This window comes from Apodemus sylvaticus, chromosome 1 (assembly GCF_947179515.1).
Source record: "Apodemus sylvaticus chromosome 1, mApoSyl1.1, whole genome shotgun sequence".
NCBI lineage: Eukaryota > Metazoa > Chordata > Mammalia > Rodentia > Muridae > Apodemus > Apodemus sylvaticus.
Genome location: NC_067472.1, coordinates 173,380,767 through 173,402,701, shown reverse-complemented (window position 1 = coordinate 173,402,701; position 21,935 = coordinate 173,380,767). Strand labels below are relative to the sequence as shown.

Here is a 21,935-nt window from a genome sequence, read left to right as displayed (position 1 = left end):
CTACAAATGACTGTATTTTCTACAATTGAAGCACCAAGCATTTGAGATCTGAGACCTTTAGGGACTTGGTCACAGTCTCTTTGCAGATGACTATATTTCTCACTGGGTATTTTGATATCAGAGACTGCTAGCTATATATAGGTTAACCTATGATATTAGTACGGTACATGATAGAACCATATTGGTCATATCCTTTATCCATTGCCCATGCTGGATAGTGGTCTAATAACAATATCATATTTGCTATTTGCATTTTCAAACCTCAAGGTCTTTATCAACACCTTCCTTTCATCAGTTTTTTTTCTTTTTTTGACTCAGTTGACAGCTCAGGTTAATCTTTGTTTAAAACAACAAAACAAACAAAACAAACAAACAAACAAACAAAAACTGTGACTGCTTCCTCAGAGCCTGGTATGATCTTTGTAAATGAGGAGGACCTTTCATTGGACGTTGCAATTTTGTCTCAAGCTCCTGGGGCCAGTAAATGTCATTGTTATCTAGTAGTATCATTAAACTGAATTTGTTCTTTTATATTAGTGTACTGCTCTTCAACCAGAACTGATCTTTGACTATATTATACTCATTCCCCTCGCTCTATTTTGCTGTTCAACATTCACAACTCTTTTCCTCCACCATGTTAACCATTGTGACTGCGGACTGGCCTCCAGCACAGCTGTCACCAATTCCTTCCAGTCTTGGAGAATAATTCTATTCTGAATAACCCAGTTCTTTAGATTTTGTTTTATTATAAGGCAAGTACATGACATTTGAAATCACAGCCTCTTTAAAATATGTTAGATTTCTCAGTTCTATAGGACATCATCCTATCTTGTCAAAACCTTGTTCCTCCCTATTAGCAGGCATATAGTGTATGACTACTGGGAAAGCTTATGATTTCAAAACCTGGGGCCACCGTTGAGATGAATCCTCTCTTTCACAATGGGCTGTTTCATCAGACTGTCCTCTTGCCTTGTCAGCTTGTCTCTGAACTAACTGCTCTCTGGTACGGTTTCTTTCCCTCTTTCCTACTCTGGAAACTCCCACTCCCTTGTTCAATCTCTGGGCCTGGGCCTTTTTATTCTCCCTCTTCTGATGCTCCCTGCCTCTCTAGCACTTCCACCCACATTTTTCCACTTGCACAGCCACCTCTGCAACCCTTTCAGAAAAGACAGAGTAGAGTGAATCGTTTTGTTTTCCCATGTCAGCCATTTATTGTTTTCTGGGTTCCTCCATTTCCAGCCGCAGTTTTTCCAGCCATTCTCCCAAGCTTTTTTGAAACAGAATATAGGACAAAGAAAAAGAAAAACCAGAAAATCATCTCAGGGAGTAGAGCAAGAGATATCCCAGTGGAAGCAGCTGCAATAAATTTTTTTTGCTGGTGTCTCAAAAAAAAAAAAAATCCAATCCTTTGTCCCTGTTGTTTTCTCTATGGCATTTGAAATCAAATTTCCCATTCTGCTAGCCCTACATCTGGGCACCACTTATAGTTGGCTTATGCTACTTTGTGGGATCTTCTTCCTTCCACCTTTCTCCACCCCTATTCTTCAACCCTTTCAATCCTCTAACACTAGATAGGAGAGGAAAAAAAGGATAGAGGAGAAAGGGAGTGATGTCATTGCTAGATTATTTCCTGTTTATTAGGGATTATCAAATTCCTGCGGGCAAGTTTGATCTTTCCTGACAGGATCTCTAACTGCTTCTTGTTTCTTTGCTCAAGACTACTTAGCAAATGGTGACCAAGAGCGATCAGCAGCCAACCAGCAACCCACCAGTAATAACCCCACCTCTTGGGGCCCAGCATTTATATACTCTCTGAAAAGTCCCCAGAATTCGAAATGTCACACAATCACAAAAACTGCCGGCAGTGGGCAAAACTATACCCCTGCTAGAGCACCAGGCAAATCATAATTAGCTGCTGTGAAGCAGCCCCATACTCCATACCTGGGAGAAAAAATGGAAGGATATTTCCATGTCCTTAAAAAAAAAAACAAAACTCCAAAATTTTCACTACATTGAGATTTCATATTGTTTATATTCACAGGATTTCCTTCTAACATAACAATTTTTAATGTCTTAGGAAACATGGTTCTACTTCATTATGAATTATTCTATACATTTGAAGGGGATGGCTACTTCAGAAGGATACTTTATACTCAAACTGTTACATACGAATTTTCTCTGCAGTTGAAGAGAACTGTAAATATAATTTATCACATTATTCATATCTCCCCCACCAATGAAATTTATCTCTCCTAAAAGAATTGTGATATGAGAAAGCTTTAATCACATTGTTTACATACATACGGTTCTTTCACAAATGTGAGTCTTTTCATGCCTCTGAAGAAGAGAAGGATAAATAAAGATCTTACCACATTGTTTACATTCATTGAGTTTTTGTATAGCATGGATTTGTTTATGGTTTTGAAATGAACTGTAACGTCTGAAGATTTTACCACACTGTTGACATTGATAGGATTTTTCCTCAATGTGGTTTCTTTCGTGTTCTCGGAGGGAACTACGAGATTTAAAAGCCTTGCCACATTGCTTACAATTATAGGGCTTTTCACTACTATGAGTTCTTTCATGCATTCGAAGTAAGGATGGATAAATGAAGCACTTGCCACATTGTTTACACTCATAGGGCTTTTCCCCACTGTGAAGTTTTTTATGGACCCGAAAGGAACTGTGACCTCTAAAGGCTTTTCCACACTGTTTACACTCATAGGGTTTCACACCACTGTGAATTCTTTCATGTGTCTGAAGTAAGCAAGGATAAATAAAGGACCTGCCACATTGTTTACATTCATAGGGCTTTTCCCCAGTATGGTTTTTTTCATGGACCCGAAGGGAACTGTGAGATTTAAAGGCTTTACCGCATTGTTTACAGCTGTAGGGTTTTTCTGCACTGTGAGTTCTTTCATGTATTCGAAGTAAAGAAGGATAAATATAGGCCTTACCACACTGTTTGCATTCATATGGTTTTCCCCCAGAGTGAGTTCTATCATGAATTTGGAGTAAATATGGATAGATGAAGGACCTATTGCACTGTTTACATTCATAGAGATTTTTCCCTGTATGGATTATTTTATGTCTTTGAAGGGAATTGTGATATCTGAAGGAATTACCACACTGCTCACATTTATATGGTTTTTCCCCAGTATGAGTTCTATCATGTAGCTGAAGGGATCTCTGGCACATGAAGGTTTTGCTACAATGCTTACATTCATAAGCCTTCTGGTCAGTATGAATTCTTTTATGTCTCTGAAGGGAATTGTAACTTTTGAAGGCTTCGCCACACTGTTTACAAGCATAAGGTTTTTCCCCAGTGTGAGTTCTTTCATGCATTTTAAGTAAGGAGGGGAAAATGAAGGCTTTATCACATTGTTTACATAGATAGGGTTTGTCCCCAGTGTGAGATCTCTCATGCAGTTTAAGTAAGGAAGGATAAATGAAGGCCTTACTGCACATCTTACATTTGTAGGGTTTCTCACCAGTATGAGACTTTTGGTGCATTTTAAGTAAATACCGATTAATAAAAGATTTAGTGCATTGTTTACATTCATAAGGTTTTTCTCCAGTATGAGTTCTTTCATGCACTCGAAGGTCACTGAGGCGTCGGAATGCTTTCCCACACTGTCTACATCCATAGGGTTTGACACCGCTGTGAGTTCTTTCATGTATCTGGAGTAAACAGGGATAAATAAAGGACCTGCCACATTGTTTACATTCATAGGGCTTTTTCCCAGTGTGATTTCTTTCATGGACTCGAAGGGAACTGTGAGACTTAAAGGCTTTACCACATTGTTTACAGCTATAGGGCTTTTCTGCACTGTGAGTTCTTTCGTGTGTTTGAAGTAGAGAGGGATAGATAAAGGACTTACCACATTGTTTACATTCATAGGGCTTTTCCCCAGTATGAACCTTTTTATGGCGCCAAAATGAACTGTTAACTCTGAAGGCTTTGCCACACTGTGTGCATTCATAAGGCTTTTCCCCAGTATGAACTCTTATATGTGACTGAAGTGATCCCTGGCAGATGAACAGTTTATTACAATAATGACATTTATAAGGCTTTTCCTCAGTATGAGTTATTTTATGTTTTTGAAGAGAACTGAGATTTCTGAAAGCTTTACCACATTGTAGGCATCCGTAGGGTTTTTCATTGGAATGAGTTATTTCATGTTTTAGAAGTAAAGAAGGATACATGAAGGATTTACTACACAGTTTACATTCATAGGACCTTTTTCTTGTATTAATTCTTCCATAGCTTTCACAGGAACCAAAAGAACTTTGAGCTCTACCAAACGGTTTGTGTTCATTATCGATCTCTGCATTGTCATTTCTTTCATAGATGTAAAATAATTTAGCAGAATGATGGAGTTTTTCCTTCTGTTCATAGTGCTTTTCGCCAAGAAGAGTTTCTTGATGTCTTCCAAAGGAGCTAGGAAAACCAAAGGATGTGCCACATACATTATAAGGCCTACTCATACTGTGGCTTTGTGTATACGTGTGAATACTTGTAACAGAATTCAAAGTTTTCCAGGTCTGTTCACATTCATATTGCATCCTGCCACTTTCATCAAGTTCAACTTTTGGACCAGGGAAGATGTTTGTCACATTTGGTGTCTTGGTGAAGATTTCTCCAGACTGACCACCTTCGGTACTCTCATACAGTCTCTCAAACACACACGTTCTGTTAGAATGATGAAACACACATTAGCAATATGCGTTGACTCACTTTATGATTATTAGTTAGTCTTGGATATGGACTACTCCAAAATAAAAGAAAATAAACATTCTGGTACAGGTGAATGGTTTGAAATCAAGTGGACTTGTGATTTTCTGATATGGCTCCCACAGAGCTGTCTTAAAACACATTTCTTAGAAATGTTTCCAAATGAACTACAGATGACTATGTTTAAATCTCTGCGTACTTCTTTTTCTTTAAATTTCACAATGTATTAAGATTAATTCATGGAATCTCTGCCTCTATACGGACTTTACCTTTGATTTGTCCTAGGATTTGTGTGTTCGTCTTCCATACTCTGGTCTTCCCATTTGTTTTCTAAAAAGGAATGCCAGGTAAATCATGAAAAATTTTTATATATTCCATAAAAACTATCATTTTATAGTTTCAGTGTACATTGTAGCTATGTCTGATTTATTCACCAAATTCTATCATCTCCACATCCACGACACAGTAGAACACTTGACAACCCAAATACTTGTTCTTTAGTGAGTAAGTGAAGGGATGATGATACTCTTACCGACACAAGCAAGGTTATTGTAGATTTCCAGCATTACATCTCTGTATAGATGCTTCTGAGAAGAATCCAGCAAAGCCCACTCTTCCTCGGTGAAGTTCACAGCCACATCTTCAAAGACAACTAAATCCTAAAGCACTCCACAAATATGTGCAAGAGAAATGATGAGATATAAGGCACTATACGTCAGAAACTGGTGAATTCTGCACTCTCCAAACATTTTATCTCATGCACAGATAGGCATCAGACAGTATTGAGACTCCTCTTATTATAACTGGGCACAGGGAGTAGCATAGACTGCTGGGCCACCCCAATCTCTCTCTTTAATATGAATCTCTAGTCCCTTCCATTTAAAACAAAAAACAAAACAAAAAAAAAAAAACTATTATTCTATCAGCTATAGAGCATTGATGTTGGTACTTAGAAATTCCTAATAAAAAAGTTTAAGCTTTGAAGTCACATAGCCCTTTGAATCAAGGGCTATATATAAACTTTGGAAGACTCTGAAGAGGTTCTTCTTAGGGTGAAATGATAAGTTCTAACACAGATTCCTTGCACATAAACTGGAAGATTAATTCAGTCTAAATAATTTATGCAAGTACTGTGCCATTTTCTGAATTTCTGTGATCCTTCTCAGTCTAATTCAAACTATAGTATTTAGAAGGTCCACCTCCTTGTGGTCCCATGTTCTGCTTCCTCCCTTAAGGTGTCCAGGTGCCAGTGTACACCAGGCTGGAAGGATGAAACAGAGCTGAGAATGGGTGGGGTCTTCAGAATCCTGATCCTCCTCTGAGGATTTTAATGTTACAGCTCTCTTAATCATCTTATCTCTCAGATGATATTCATGGAATGGCTGGTGTGCATACCCTTTTGAATCAAGAGCTATATATAAACCTTGGATACCCAGAAGAGGTTCTTCTTAGGGTGAAGTATTTTTGCGGCTAACGGTTCTGTGAATACCTCATTTGCATAGAGAGGCATTCCATAAATCCCAGGTCCTTTAAAACCTGATACACTGAATCTGATAGGAGAAAAAGTGGGGAAAAAGCCTCAAACACATGGGCACAGAGGAAAATTTCCTGAACAGAACACCAATGGCTTATATTCTAAGATCAAGAATCGACAAATGGGACCTTATAAAATTACAAAGCTTCTGTAAGGCAAAGGACACTGTCAATAGGACAAAACAGCAACCAACAGATTGGGAAAAATCTTTACCAATTCTACATCCCATAGAGGGATAATATGCAATATATATAAAGAACTCAAGAAGTTCTGCTCCAGAGAACCAAATAGCCCTATTAAAAAATGGTGAACAGAACTAAACAAAGAATTCTCAACTGAAAAAACTTGAATGGCCGAGAAGCACCTAAAGAAATGTTCAACATCCTTAGTCGTCAGGGAAATGTAAATCAAAACAACCTTGAGATTCCACCTCACACCAGTCAGAATGGCTAAGATCAAAAAACTTAGGTGACAGCTGATGCTGGCAAAGGTGTGGAGAAAGAGGAACACTCCTCCATTGCTGGTGGGATTGCAAACTGGTACAACCACTCTGGAAATCAATTTGGTGATTCCTTAAAAAATTGGACAGAGTACTACCTGAGGACCCAGCTATACCACTCCTGGGCATATACTCAGAAGCTGGCCCAACATGTAATAAGGACACATGCTCCACTATGTTCATAGCAGCCATATTTATAATAGCCAGAAGCTAGAAACTACTCACATATCCCTCAATAGAGGAATGATTACAGAAACTATGGCACACTTACACAATGGAATACTGCTCAGCTATTAAAAAAAAAAGACTTCATAAAATTCGCAGGCAAATGGATAGAACTTGAAAATATCATCCTGAGTGAAGTAACTCAGTCACAAAAGAACACACAGTATGCACTTACTGATAAGTGGATATTAACCATCCCATATACAGTCACCAAACCCAGATGCTATTGTGGATGCTGGGAAGAGCTTGCTGGTGGGAGCCTGATATGGCTGTCTCCTGAGAGGCTCTGCCAGAGCCTGACAAATACAGAGGCAGATGCTTGCAGCCAAATATTGGACTGAGCACTAGGTCTCCAATGGAGGAGTTGGAGAAGGGACTGAAGAAGCTGAGGTGGTTTACAGTCCCATGAAGGAAGCAACAGTGTCAACTGGCTAGATCCCCCTGAGCTCCCAGAGACTGGACCACCAACCCAAGAGTACACTTGGAGGGACCCATGACTCCGGCTGCATATGTGGCAGAGGAGGGCCTTGTTGGACATTAGTGGAAGGAGAGGTCCTTGTGCCTGAGTTCAATGCCCCAGTGTAGGGGAATGCTAGGGTGGGAAGACAGGAGTAGGTGGGTGAGGGAGCTCCCTCATAGAGGCAGGGAGATGGGTGATGGGATAGGGGGTTTCTGAAGGGGAGACCTAGAAAGGGGAAAACATTTGGAATGTAAATAAAGAAAATATCCAATCATATATATATATATATTCGCAGGTGCTTGCAAAACTGATTCTTATCTGGAGGGAGGAAGTTGAATCTGTACTTTTGCCAAGGACTACGTGACATTCCTCAGGTTGGGCTCCTGAGGCAGGGAAGAAGAAATATAACTTCCCTTCCTCATAGAAACTTTCACATGTCACATCTTCTTAAATAGAATTTGAGTACATCCTATGTGACCATTCCCAGAAAAATTATTTAGAAGCCCCAAACCAGTTTATTCATTCCAAGCCCAATCATAACATAATGGCATTCAAATTTCCATTGAGAAATACCAAATCAGAATAAAGTAACTAAAAAGTTGTCATGTATTTCTAGGAATTTGAAGCCTATCTATATAAGACAGGTGGCTCCAATGTAAAACTGGGTTTCACTTTTGCAAGCTAGAAATCCATCTACTCTTCTTCGTTGAGTACTTCAGCCTAAGCACTGTCTGTAATCCCTTAGGGCTAAACAGGAGGACTGTCCTAATCTAGGACTGCCCTTTGGAGGGACAGTGAACTCATAGGATCCAAGATGGGTCTCATGCCATTCATTCCTTCTCACTCACCCTGTGATATCATCTTAGCAATGGGGCCTAAACTTGATACCAACACTCAAAAGAAAGAATGTAGTTTCGAAACATAGCTACTGTACACATGCCTGAAGCATGAAAGCTGATCCCTCCATTCCACATGAAACACCATCCTGAAAGTAGACCTCCTTTGTTGGTCTAGAATCCTAGTTTCCTCTATTTAGGCTTTGATAGATCAGTAGCTTCAAGAGAAATAGTTTATATTCTTAATAAAGTCTCTTAACTAGCCCATCTTCCTTAAACCCAGCCCTAAATGATACTCTTGACAATCCTTCTTTTGGACATATTCAAGCACAAACTCAACCTTCTTTAACTGTTCTGAGTCTCCCCTCCCACCTAACAATTTTGCTACTACCCTCCCCTTTCACTCTTCTCCCTCTGTCCTTCTGTTTTACAGGTAAAACTGTTTCCAACCTCTTCCCTGCCTACTGAGATACATTCCTCCTACCACACTTATTCAGGAACTTCATATAGGTTACAGAGAAAACTATTAAAAGACACTCTGTTTCATCCTTTCCTTTTACATTATGACTACTGGGTACCCATCCACATGGTAGAAGGGAATAATTGTATTCTGCAAGTTGTCCTAGGACCTCCACATGGACATGTTAACATGTACATACCTACCAAACCACATGTAATTTAAAATAAAAAAAATAGAATCAAATATCCTTACACAATAAAAAGACACCCCATGAATTTTACACTTACTTACATGCTTAGCAATAATAAGAAACTAAAGGTCCTTGTTTTCCATAATTAAAACATTCTGTTCTAAGAGCAGAAAATTGAATAAATAATAAAAACACTATTGTTTATGGCACTCAATAATATCAGTTCTGAATGGAGGTGTTTCAGGCAAAATTACTATTTTGTAGCAAGATAGTATATATAATATGAACAGCCCACTGCTCATGACCAAGTTTGCTCAAAAATAGCTTAGATTTGATTCTGAATTTATGGTCACTGCATATTCAAGAAATGGTTTACTGTTGCCCAATTTGACACTACCTCCACCCAGATTGTTTATGTGACCTCATATGGATTTATATTGACTAGGATATTAGGACTGGAAGCTCTACAATTATGTTTCTATACAAGCCTAGAAAGTGAGAATTCCTTAGCTCTTAGTAATAGCTGGCATTACAGGATTCTGGTAGGCCAAAGTATCAGGTCTTTTCATACCTTGACAGCAACCAATGTTATACCACCTAGGCCAGGTGTTCCTTGAGACCCTTCATTTGACATGTGTGCTATCTTTGTCAACTTAATACAGGATAGTCATCTAAGAAGAGAAAATCAAAGGAGAAAATGTCACAATCAGATTGGTCTGTAGACAACTCTGTAGGGGGCATTTTACTGATTACTGATTGGCATTTGAGGGTTCAGTTCATTTGTGAACAGTGCCAGTTCTGGGTAGATAGTTCTGAGTTGTATCAGAAAGCAGGCTGAATAAGAATGGGAAGCAAGCTAATAAGCGGTGTTCCTTTATGGTTGCTGCTTTAGATCCTGCTTCTAGATTCCTACCTTGTATCCTTGTCCTGACTTCACTTCAAGATGGACTACATAAGCTATAAGATGAAATAGACCTTTTTCTCCTCCATTTTTTTTGTCCTGGTCTTTATCATAGTAATGGCAAACAAAGTAAAACAATATCCCTTTTAAACTTGGACAGAGGCCAGGGTCTATAATTCTCTTGTCTGTCACTATACAAACTTGGGTCCTTTTTAGCTTCAGTTCTCAGTCCTCTCTACTTTCCTCATCACTTTGTGGTAAAAGGTATGGAATACTTTGTCATTTTTTACAGCACAGTCTACCTATGCACAGTTATCAACATCTGCTAGCTTTTTCTTGTTACCAATTCAGTTAACACTACTAAATTGGAAAGGACTATTCAAACTCAAAAGAAGCTCCTCATTAAAAAAAAAATCTTACATGTATGAGCATTTTCCTGTATGTATGTATCTGTGCACCACATGCCCCATGCCCAAGGAGGCCAAAAGAGGATGACCTGAAATCATCTGAAACCACCTGAAATTGGGGTTACAGATAATTTTGAGTCACTGCATGGGTGCTAGGAATTGAATCTAGGTTCTCTGGAAGAGAAGCTGGTGCTCTTAACCACTTAGAAGAATTTTCTTTCCCTTACTAGAATGTTTTTTCCCTTTCCCCACTGAGGATCTTTTTGCTTTTCTTTGCTATCTTTTAGATAGCTTTCATAGGAAATGTTTTACAACTCGGTAATACACTCTAAAATCATTTTTCTTTTCTTTTTTTTTAAATTTATTGATATATTTATTTACATTTCAAATGATTTCCCCTTTTCTGGACCCCCACTCCCCGAAAGTCCCATCAGTTCCCTTCCTTCCCCCTGTTTTCCCACCCAACCCTTTTCTAAGTGACCCATTTTCTTCCTGCGACTTCCTACTAGCAGGCTCAAAGTTAGAGCTGAGCAGTTCCTGCTGAGATAGTACAAAGGCTATTTACTTAATCCTTTGCTGTTTGAGGAAGATATGCTATGTGCCAGAAACTGCAGTTTCTGGCCTCAGAGGATCACAGAAGGCAGGTCAGCTATAGTAGCAAGGTAACAGACTTAGATAAGCCCCCACCCCCACCCCCCCACCCACAATTGTCTCTTTAGCAGCATCAGTTGTACCAGTTCCTTTGATAACCCACCAGAGGAGGTTCATCCAGTAAGCCCTAAACGGAAATGATTGCAAGATCAACCAGACACAGATTCTAGAGTTTACTGAAGTTTGTGAGAGGAAAGGCCCACCAATAAAGGCTGGGAAATGACACAGTTGGTGGAGTCTTGTCTAACACTAAAGAGGCCCTCAGTGTATAAATGGTGGCACACGGATGTAATTCCAGCACTGGAAAGGTAGAGACAGGAGGATGAGAAGTTCAAAGATATTAGCTACAAAGGGAGTTTGAGGCAAGACTGAGCTAGAGACCCTGATTCAAAAGCAAGTTAAAACAAAAATGATGAAAAAGCAGTTTAAAACATTACCATTATTGTGTGAGCCTGCCCCTTCAATAGTCAGAACAACCATTTGTAAACCTTGTCTAGGTTTCTCGAAGCATCTATGATGTTTTTAAAGCACTAATTTTGGCATAAGTGTAGTCCAGCAGGTTTGACAGTCCTTTTGCTCAAGACAGTCTGTACGGCTGAGAACAAATACCCTAAAATCTTTCTTTTCAGAAAAGCAAACATCCAAATTATTCACAATATAAACTCAAAAGAATTTAGTTACATGGCTGGTGATCTTAACAGGGCTTTAAGAATGCTCAATACATGCCCAGCATCCCAGAAAGAGATAAACCCCTGTCACCTATCTGAATTATTCTGTGTCAATAACATGGTCGAGAGTTAGAGAGTCAAAAGGCATGGAGTCCAATAGTGGAGATGAAGAGGAAGGGGCTTCAAATACTGCTTTAAATTAAAAAGAAAATGTCAGGGTCTTACTATGTACAACTGAGTGTCTTGTAACTCACTATGTGCCAGGCTGGCCTCTAATTCACAGAGACCTACCTATTGTTACCTCCTGAGTGCTGCGACTAAAGACATGAGCCACCACATTCAGCGAGTTGTACATTCTTAAAGAGTTTTTATTTTGGGGGGGGGGAAGGTCTTACATTAGACAGTAGCAGGTTTACACAAGTATATAACTTATGCTTTGTGATAAGGTGGAAGAACAGGATTTTAGGCTACATGACCAGGGTCACAGAATTGCTTTAAGTTGGAGAAGCAGAGCTTAGTAAACATGTGAGTATAGTAAAACTACCGTGATATCCAGGCATCAGAGGATTGGTAATTGCCTACCCTGTTCATAGTTCTATCTGCTAGGGCCCAGTTACCTTAGATGATTTGGACTTTTCTTTTCTCTTTTTTTCTTTTCTCTCTTTTTCTTTTCTTTTCTTTTTCCTTTTCCTTCCTTCCTTCCTTCCTTCCTTCCTTCCTTCCTTCCTTCCTTCCTTCCTTCCTTTCTTTCTTTCTTTCTTTCTTTCTTTCTTTCTTTCTTTCTTTCTTTCTTTCTTTCTTTCTTTCTTTCTTTCTTTCTTTCTTTCTTTCTTTCTTTCTTTCTTTCTTTCTTTCTTTCCTTTTTGTTCTTCCCCACAAATGGGATTTCTCTGTGTAACAGCTCTGGGTGTCTTGGAATTACTTTGTAGACCAGCTGACCTTGAACTCACAGATATCTGTCTGCCTTTGCCTCTTGCATCCTGGGACTAAAGGTTTGTACCACCACATCTGGTGGTTGGGCTAATATTTCCAGCCTTCTTAGTTATTTAAAAAAAGAAAAAGAAAAAAAAAAAGAAAGAAATGGGGGAAGAGCTGTGGGACTAATGGGCTATGGAATCAGTTTGGCTTCTTACTGAATGGGGGGGGCTGGGTTGGGTGGGGGCTCCCCGTACTATAACAGACAGTCAAGTTGGTGACCGTGGAACCCCATCACCAAATAGATAGAGGCTATCTGTAATTAAACTTCAAGAGGGTACTGTCTATTTGTAAAACCATTTGGAGCTGGATTTGTTGAATTCTGTTTTGTTGGGGTGTTTTCCGAACAGAAATTTTACTTTTACTAATTCCTATAAGTTGGCTAAGACAAACTGATGAATTCCTTTGATGCAGGAATTCCATTTTAGAGGATGGAATTCTCTAAAGTCATTCTGAAGATTAACTAACTACTCAGATATGGATGTGTGGTTGGGAAGGATACTGCAGATAAACAGTGTCAACCACTCTTTATCCCTGATACTGACAGGCTGAGGATGAGTCTTTATCCCTGAAATTTGGACAGGCTGAGGATGAGTCTTAGCATCAGTCTTGCAGGCAAAATATGGAAGGGAGGGAGGAAAATTAGAATTCTCGCAGAGTAAAGGAAGACCACAGAAAGAAGAAAAGTATTTCTTTGCCCTTCCAATGAACCTCCTTATCTTGTAGAGCTACCCAGTTAATTACCACAAGCACAAGAGGGAAAGAGGGTTAGAGGGAGAATAGGCAGCAAAGGAAGAAGGCCTAAATATAAGTGAGCTCAGAGCTCTTGCAACTGTGATAAGGAAATCAAGAGTAGTAGATATTTAGATAGGTGAAGCTGGTACCTATTAGGGAGTCTTGTGACTTGGAAAGAGAAATAAAAACAAGACTCTTTGTGACATAAGTTTCTTTTGGGTAGTTGGTCAAAGCCACAATAGAAACTAAAGCTGACTACAGCACCAGGAACATACAACATAGATCCCTCCCTCCCTCATTTCCCACCACCAGGCCCAGCATGTTGAGCTGCTATGAGAAGTGCACTATCCCCTGAGTTCCATTGTCCAGCCTAAGGCTGCCCAGCTGAGGCCAAGAACATCTGGATCCCCTAACAATTGGAGCAGGACTGTCTCTGTTGTCTGCCACTGGATCCCTTCCCCCTTTCTGGATTGCCTAGTTGAGCCTCAGTAGAAGAAGATGTCCTAGTTCTGCTGGGACAACATGTCCCAGGGTGTTGTATATCCAAGAGGAGCTTCTCATTCTCTGAGGGAAAGGGGACAGAGTAACTATGGGAGGGAAGAAGGTGTCTGAGATCAAAATAAAAAGAGAAATATAAAAAATAGATTATATATATATATATACATACATACATACATATATGAAATTGGAAAGGTCTCATACTAGCAATTTAAAAAATAGACCTCAAAGTCTTCAGAAAAAAAGAAGCAAACACACAGAAGAGTAGACTGCAGAAAATAATCAAACTCAGGGCTAAAATCAATATTTAGAAACAAAAGAACAATGACTCCCAAGAAGGAGGAAAGAGAGGCCCCTGGTCCTGAAAATGCTTGTTCCAGCATTGTAGGGGAATACCAGGACAGAGAAGTAGGAGGGGGTTGATAGATGAATGAGCGGAGGGAAGAGGGCTTAGGGAACTTATGGGGAAGGGGGAACCAGGAATGGGAAAATAATTTTGAATGTAAACAAAGAATATTGAAAATAAAGAATTATTGAAAAAAAAAAAGGAAAAAGGAAAAAAAAAAGAAGCAAAAAGAACAATACAAAGAATCAATGAAACCAAGAGGGGGATGTTTGAGAAAATCAACAAGATAGACAAACCCTTAGCCAAACTAACTAGCAGGCAGACAGTCTCTAAACTAACAAAATCAGAAATGAAAAGTGAGACATAATAACATACACTGAGGACATCCAAAGAATCATTCAGTCTTACTTTGAAAACCTATACTCCACAAAATTGGTAAATCTTAATTAAATGGATATTTTTCTAGATAGATATCATGAAAAGAGGACAGGTCTTTGGTCAGGAGAACATCCCCCTTTTAAAACCACCAAAGAAGTTATCAAGGAAAATCTAAAGGAAATGGATGGTTTTCTACACAGATAAAACCAATGTTAAATTAAGATCAGATCAAGATCAAAAAAGCTATCTAAATAGTACTATTACTATTACCCCTAAGACAATAGAAGTAGATATAAAAAATCTCCCAACCAAAAGATCTTCAACAACCCTACATCCAAGAGAGGGCTAATATCCAATATATACAAAGAACTCAAGAAGTTAGACCCCAGAAAACCAAATAACCCTATTAAAAAATGGAGTACAGAGCTAAACAAAGAATTTTCACCTGAAGAACTTTGGATGGCTGTAAAACATCTTAAAAAATGCTCAACATCATTAGTCATTAAGGAAATGCAAATCAAAACAACCCTGAGATTTCACCTTACACCAGTTAGAATGGCTAAGATTAAAAACTCAGGAGACTGGAGGTGTTGGTGAGGATGTGAAGAAAGAGGAACACTCCTCCTTTGCTGGTGGGAATGCAAATTGGTACAACCACTCTGGAAATCAGTCTAGTGGTTCCTCAGAAAATTGGGCACGTCACTTCCGGAGGACCCTGCTATACCACTCCTGGGCATATACCCAGAGGATTTCCCCAGCATGTAATAAGGATACATGCTCCAATATGTTCATAGCAGCCCTTTGTATAATAGCCAGAAGCTGGAAAGAACCCAGGTGTCCCTCAATGGAGGAATGGATACAAAAAATGTGGTGTATATACACAGTGGAGTACTATTCAGCCATTAGAAACAATTAATTCATGAAATTCTTAGACAAATGAATGGAGCTGGAGAACATCATACTAAGTGAGGTAACCCAGTCTCAAAAGATCAATCATGGTATGCACTCACTGATAAGTGGATATTAGCCTAGAAACTTGGAATACCCAAGACATAATCCACATATCAAATGATGTCCAAGAAGAACGGAGGAGTGGCCCCTGGTTCTGGAAAGGCTCAGTACAGCAGTATAGGGCAATACCAGAACAGAAAAGTGGGAAAGGGTGGATGGGGGAGGGAACTGGGCTTATGGGACTTTCGGGGAGTGGGGAGCTAGAAAAGGGGAAATCATTTGAAATGTAAATAAAAAACATATCGAATAAAAAAAATCTCCAACCAAAAAAAGTCCAAGGCCAGATAGTTTTAGTGCAGAATTCTACCAGACTTTCACTAGAGAGCTAATACCAATATTCCTCAAACTATTCTATAAAAGAGAAAGAAAGGAACATTGCCAAAATCATTCTATGAGGCCATAGTCACCCTGATAAACCACATAAACAACTCAACAAAGAAAGATAATTTTGTATCAATTTCTACTATAACACTGATGGAAATCTACTCAATAATGGCAAACTGATTTTAAGAACACATAAAAAACATCACCATAATCAAGTAGGTTTCATCCCAGGAATGCAGGGATAGTTTAATATACAAAAATCCATCAATGTAATGCACTATATAAAGAAAAGTCAAAGAAAAAAGTCATATGAATATCTCATTAGATGTTGAAAAAGCCTTTGACAAAAAACTAAAACATCTACATCTAAAAGTCTTGGAGAGATCAGGGATACAAAGTGCATACCTAAACATAATAAAAGCAATATATGCAAACCAATAGCCAACATCAAATTAAATGAAGAGAAACTGAGAGCAATTCCACTAAAATCACGGACAAGACAAGGCTGTCCATTCTCTCTCCAAGTTATACCTGGAGCAATAAAACAACTAAAGGGGATCAAGGGTTGCAAATTGGAAAGGAAGAAGTGAAAGTATTGCTTTTTGTAGATGATATGATAGTATATAAGTGATCCCCAATATTCTACCAGAGAAATCCTTCAGTTGATAAACACATTTAGCAAAATGGCTCAATACAAAATTAACTCAAAAAAAAAAACCCAAAAAACAAACAAACAAACAAACAAAACAGTAGCCCTTCTTTATATAAACGAGAAAAGAAATTATGGAAGTAACACCCTTTACAATAGCCACAAATAATATAAAATACCTTGGCGCAACTCCAACCAAGCAAGTGAAAGGTCTGTATGAGAAGAACTTCAAGTCTCTGAAGAAAGAAACTGAGGAAGACATCCAAAGATAGAGAGATATCCCAAGTTCATGGATCTGTAGAATTAACATAGTAAAAATAGCCATCTTACCCAAAGCAATCTATATATTCTATACAATTCCCATAAAAATCCCAATACAATTCTTTACAGACCTTAAAAATGCAATTCTCAACTTCATATGGTAAACCAAAAAAACCCAGGATAGTTAAAACAATCCTGTACAATAAGAGAACTTCTGAAGGTGTCACCATCCCTGATTTCAAACTATAATACAGAGTAATATTAATTTAAAAATACATAGTATTCACATAAACCCAGACAGACCGATTGATGTAATAAAATTGAAGATCCAAAAATAAACCCATATACCTATGAACTATGAATGCTTGGTATCTGACAAAGGAGCCAAAACCTTACACTGGAAAAATGAAAGCATCTTTAACAAATGGTGCTGATTTGACTAGATGTTTGCATGTAGAAGAATGCAAATAGACTCATGTGGTGATTTGAATGTGCTTGGCAAATGGTAAATGGCACTATTAGAAGGTGTGGCCTTAATGAAAGAGTGTGCCCTTATAGAGGAAGTGTGTCACTGTGAGGGTGGAGGTCTGAGGTCTCTATGCCCAAGCTCCACCCAGTATGGAAAGAGTCTCCTCCAGGCTGCCTATAGAAGAGAGTCCTCCCTGGCTGCCTTTAAATCAAGACATAGAAATACAGGCTCTTCCTGCACCATGTCTACCTGCATGCTGCCATGCTTCCTACCATGATGATAATGGATGGAATTTCAGAAACTGTAAGACAGCCCCAATTAAATGTTTTATTTTATAAGAGTTACCTTGGCCATAATGTCTCTTCATAGCAATGAAAACACCAATTAAAACAATCCATATCTATCCTGCACAAAACTCAACTCCAAATGGATCAAAGACCTCAACATAAAATCAGACACATTAAAAATCTAATAGAAGAGAAAGTGGGGAACTGCCTTGAGCACAGTAGACAAATCACTGAAGAGAATACTAATAGCTCAGGCACTAAGATCAACAATTAACAAATGGGACCTCATGAAACTAGACAGTTTTTGTAGACTAAAGATACCATCAATAGGACAAAACAGAAGTCTACATTATGGGAAAAGATCTTCATCAATCCTACATCCAACAGAGGCCTAATATTCAAAATATATAAAGAATTCAAGAAATTAGATACCACCAAACGAAATACCCCAATTAAAATGGGGTACAGAGCGAAATAAAGATTTCTCAACGAAGGAACTTTGAATGGCCATGATGCACTTAAACAAATGTTCAGTGTCCTTAGTTATCAGAGAAATGCAAATCAAAGACTCTGAGATTCCATCTTACAACCAGTCAGAATGGGTAAGATCAAAAACCCAAGTGACAGCACATGCTGGCGAGGATGTGTAGCAAGGAGAACATGCCTTCATTGCCGGTAGGAGCGCAATCTTGTACTAAGATTGGAAATCAATTTGGCAGTTTCTCAGAAAATTGGGAACAGTTCTACCTCAAGACCCATCTATCCCACTCCTGGGCAAAAAGATGCCTAAAAGATGCTCCACTATACCACAAGGACTCTTGCTTAACTATGGTCATAGCAGCTTTATTTTTAATAGTCAGAACCTGGAAACAACCTAGATGCCCCTCAACTGAAGACTGGATTTTAAAAAATGTAGTATGTCTACTATTCAGCTATTAAAAGAAAGAATATTATAAAAACTGCAGCCAAATGGATGAAACTAGAAAAGTATCATCCTGAGTGAGGTAACCCAGACCCAGAAAGACATGTACTCACTTATAATTGGGCATTAACTATAAAGTACAAAATGACTATGCTACAATCCACACAACCAAAGAAACTAAGTAACAAGGAAGGCCCAAGGAGAAATGTATGAAGAGGAAGCAAAATAGTCGTTGGAGGTGGATAAAAAGAGGGACCTGGGTGGGAGAAGAGGTGAAGAGAGCAATGGGGGTGGGGATCAGGTGTGGCTGGAGGAGGCAGGAGAGTGCTGGGAGAAGAAATGGAAATCAATCTAGGACATCTCTGGGACTAGCTATAGAACTGGGTGTGGGAGGCTACAGGGAGTCTATGTAAGTGACCCTGGCTGAGGTTTGTTCCTACCAGTGAGGGATATGGAAATTAAAGTGGCCACCTCCTGTAACCAGGCAGGACTTCTAGTGGAGGGAGGTGGACATCAACCCATCCACAAAACCTTCAACCCAGTTTGCCCTGCCTACAAAATGTGCAGGGATAGAGATGAAGAAGAGTCTGAGGGAACGGCCAACCAATGACTACCCCAACTTGAGACCCAACCCAAATGAGACACAGCCAAACCCTAACACTGTTAGTGATACTCTGCTATGCTTGTAGAATGGAGACACATGCAGACTGAAACAGATGCAGACACCCAAAGCCAAATATCAGGAGGAGCTTGGGGATTCTTATGGAAGAGTTGGGGACAGAATTGAGCAAGCCAGAAGGGTCAAGGACACTACAAGAAGACCTACAGAACCAACAAACCTGAGACCATGGAGGCCCACAGAGACTGAACTACCAACCAAAAAGCATGTAGGGGCTGGACCTATGGCCCCTACACATTTGGAGCAGGTGAGCAGCTTGGTTTTGATCTGGGTTCCCTAACAATTAGACTGGGGGCTGTCTTTGACTCCGTTGCCTGCCACTGGATCTCCCTTCCCTAATTGGACTGCCTGGTTGGGCCTCAGTGGGAAAGCATGTGCTTAGTTCTGCTGGAACTAGATGTCCAAGGACAGAGTAATACCCAAATGGGTCTTCCCCTTCCCTGCAGAGAAAGAGAGGAGGTAATGTGGGAGGGATTTGTAAGGATGGGATTGGGAGGAGAGCGGGAGGGAGGTTTCAATCAGGATGTTAATTAATAAATGAAAAAATAATTTTATGGTTGTGAGTCACAATAACATGAGGAACTGTATTAAAAGCTGGCATTAGAAAGTTTGAGAAGAACTGCCACAGGGGATGTTGGGGATTAAGCTAGGATTTCAGACTTTTCTTAAGTTCCGTTCAGTCCCACCTAGAGAAAACTGTGCAGGATAGAAAAGCTCAGTACTTGGGCTTACGGATTCAGACAGATGAGGACATGAAGGACACTTCTCTCCAAAGACCTTTACACTTGTCTCTCAGTGTCCCTTGAAGTACATGCAGGGCCGGAGAGATGGCTCAGCAGTTCAGTGTGCTGTTTTGGAAAACCTGAGTTTGGTTCCCAGCACTCACTTCAGTGGCTGATGACAGCTTTTTAACATTACCTTCAAGGCCTCTGACATCCTCTTCAGGCCTCTGTGGGGAATTACACACATGTAGCATTTATACTGAGAGACACACACATATATATATACAAAACATAAATAACCCTTAAACTAATAATTTAGGGTGCTGGAGAGATGGCTTAGTGGTTAAAACCACTCGTTGCTCTTAGAACCCAAGGATAGTTTTTAGCACATACATGGCATCTGAAAAGCATCTAAAACTCCTATTCTTGGAGATCCAAATCCTGTTCTGCCCTGCACATGCATGTGGCATATACACACGTGCAAGCACATACTCATACACATAAAATAAAAATAAACCTTGAAAAATGTTGAAATAGGATAGGGGCTGGAAAGACCCTATAAAGGTAACTATCTCCAAGACTGCTGGCCTGAATTCAAACCCTGGGCCAGCACAGTGGGAGAACCTAGTCACACAAATTCTCCTCTGACTTCCACATGCACGCTTGCCAGCCCGCAATAAATAAATAAATATGTATTTAAAACAAAGAGAGTGCTCTCCTCAAAGATTGTAAAAGAATAAAAATGAATAAAATTTTACTAAGCAGGACCTAAATCTAAATATGGCCTGCACCATTCAGAACTTCTAGAACATAACACAGAAAACCTAGAGGGTCTTAAGGTTAGCAATGTGCTGCGTTCAAGTGCAAGGCCAACACCATTACCAGTGCTCACATACGGGGACGTGAAGTCACCAACATTGAAGCATTCCTTTTGCTGGACAGAGCTTATCAGGTCCCGGGGCCCGCGAGGGCGTGGGGGGTGGGGAGTAACTCTAAACCCGCGGGGAGAGGGAATCCTGGTTCCAGTACTGAAAGCCCCGCCTCAACCCCGGTGACCACCCCACCTGGGGACAAGGGTCCCTTGCTCACCATAGCGCGGCTTCGAGGCTCACTCGCGCTCGTCACATAATTTGCCACAGCGATGCTCTCCGTACAGAACAGCGTCTCCAAGGCGACGATCTCAGCCTCAGAGCCTAGCAGGTAGCATGGCGGCCAAGAAATCCCACCTCCCGCTGGAACTCGATTGGACTGCCTACTTGGAAGCTTTGATTGGCTAGCAATGTTTGAGTGACAGCAGCCTTAGGCTGCAAATGGCTGAAGGGGCCAAAACAGCCCAGTCACTCCCAACCCTACCTTCTGCTATGTGCGGACCTGAGTGAGCTCCAGTGAGATCCACATTTACACAGAACGTGTTTCTTCCTCTCAGAGTTGGCTCGGCTGTGTTCTTGCACTCAGTAGGCACTCCTTGCTTCAGGCTCGCTCATGTGCACCGCCCTCTACACAATTCTACTTAAATGTAAATCTCCCTGGTCTGCACACTTTAGCGGAACACACGATTGGGAAGCAGTGTGGCTCTCCCTACGCTTTTAGCTCTCCTTTCCATCAAAGGGAACGTCTGTCACTCACGGCTCTTTAGCCAATCAGGGCATCGGGACATGCGGTTCCCTCAGAAGCACAGATAGGAGGCGGGTCTTCCCTGCAGGCGAGGCTCAGTGTTCTGCTGTGCCTCTGAGGGAGGGGTACTGAGTGGACAGGAATGCAGTGTGCAATCCGCCCGCTTTGCGGAGCCCTGAGAACAGCGCGGAACCGCGCCTTGGTGAACCTTATGTAAGCGAGTAGCAGCCCTGGTGGGGTAGGGCGTCCGAACGAGTTTGCTGTGGTCATCTTTCCCAGGGTTGGGGCGAGGTGACAGTGGCACAGCCAGTGTCCTTTAGAAACCTGAGATTGACCCTTCCTAGCAGCTCCAGGGCAGATCCCTCAGGAGCATCTGGGCCAAAGGCTTCTGAGCCTGCGGGCCAGAAGCTTCTGTTGAGGACACTGATGGTGTGTGGGCCCTGCAGTAGCAATGATTTTAGCGAGTTTTATTGCATATTTTTTTTTTTTTAAAGAACGA

The 21,935-nt window shown here is 40.2% G+C and overlaps 1 protein-coding gene across 1 annotated transcript; it reads right to left on the bottom strand.

The window, feature by feature from the left end:
* Nucleotides 1-1,201: 1,201 nt before the first annotated feature.
* Nucleotides 1,202-21,216, bottom strand: LOC127670616 (zinc finger protein 14-like). Its single transcript, XM_052165093.1, has 6 exons — nucleotides 20,912-21,216; nucleotides 20,019-20,049; nucleotides 9,511-9,610; nucleotides 5,268-5,394; nucleotides 5,005-5,065; nucleotides 1,202-4,693 (listed from the first exon to the last, which is right to left on the bottom strand). Exons 3-6 carry the CDS (start codon nucleotides 9,571-9,573, stop codon nucleotides 2,293-2,295), a joined length of 2,652 nt encoding a protein of 883 aa, XP_052021053.1. The 5' UTR covers nucleotides 9,574-9,610; nucleotides 20,019-20,049; nucleotides 20,912-21,216; the 3' UTR covers nucleotides 1,202-2,292.
* Between the last annotated feature and the right edge of the window lie 719 nt (nucleotides 21,217-21,935).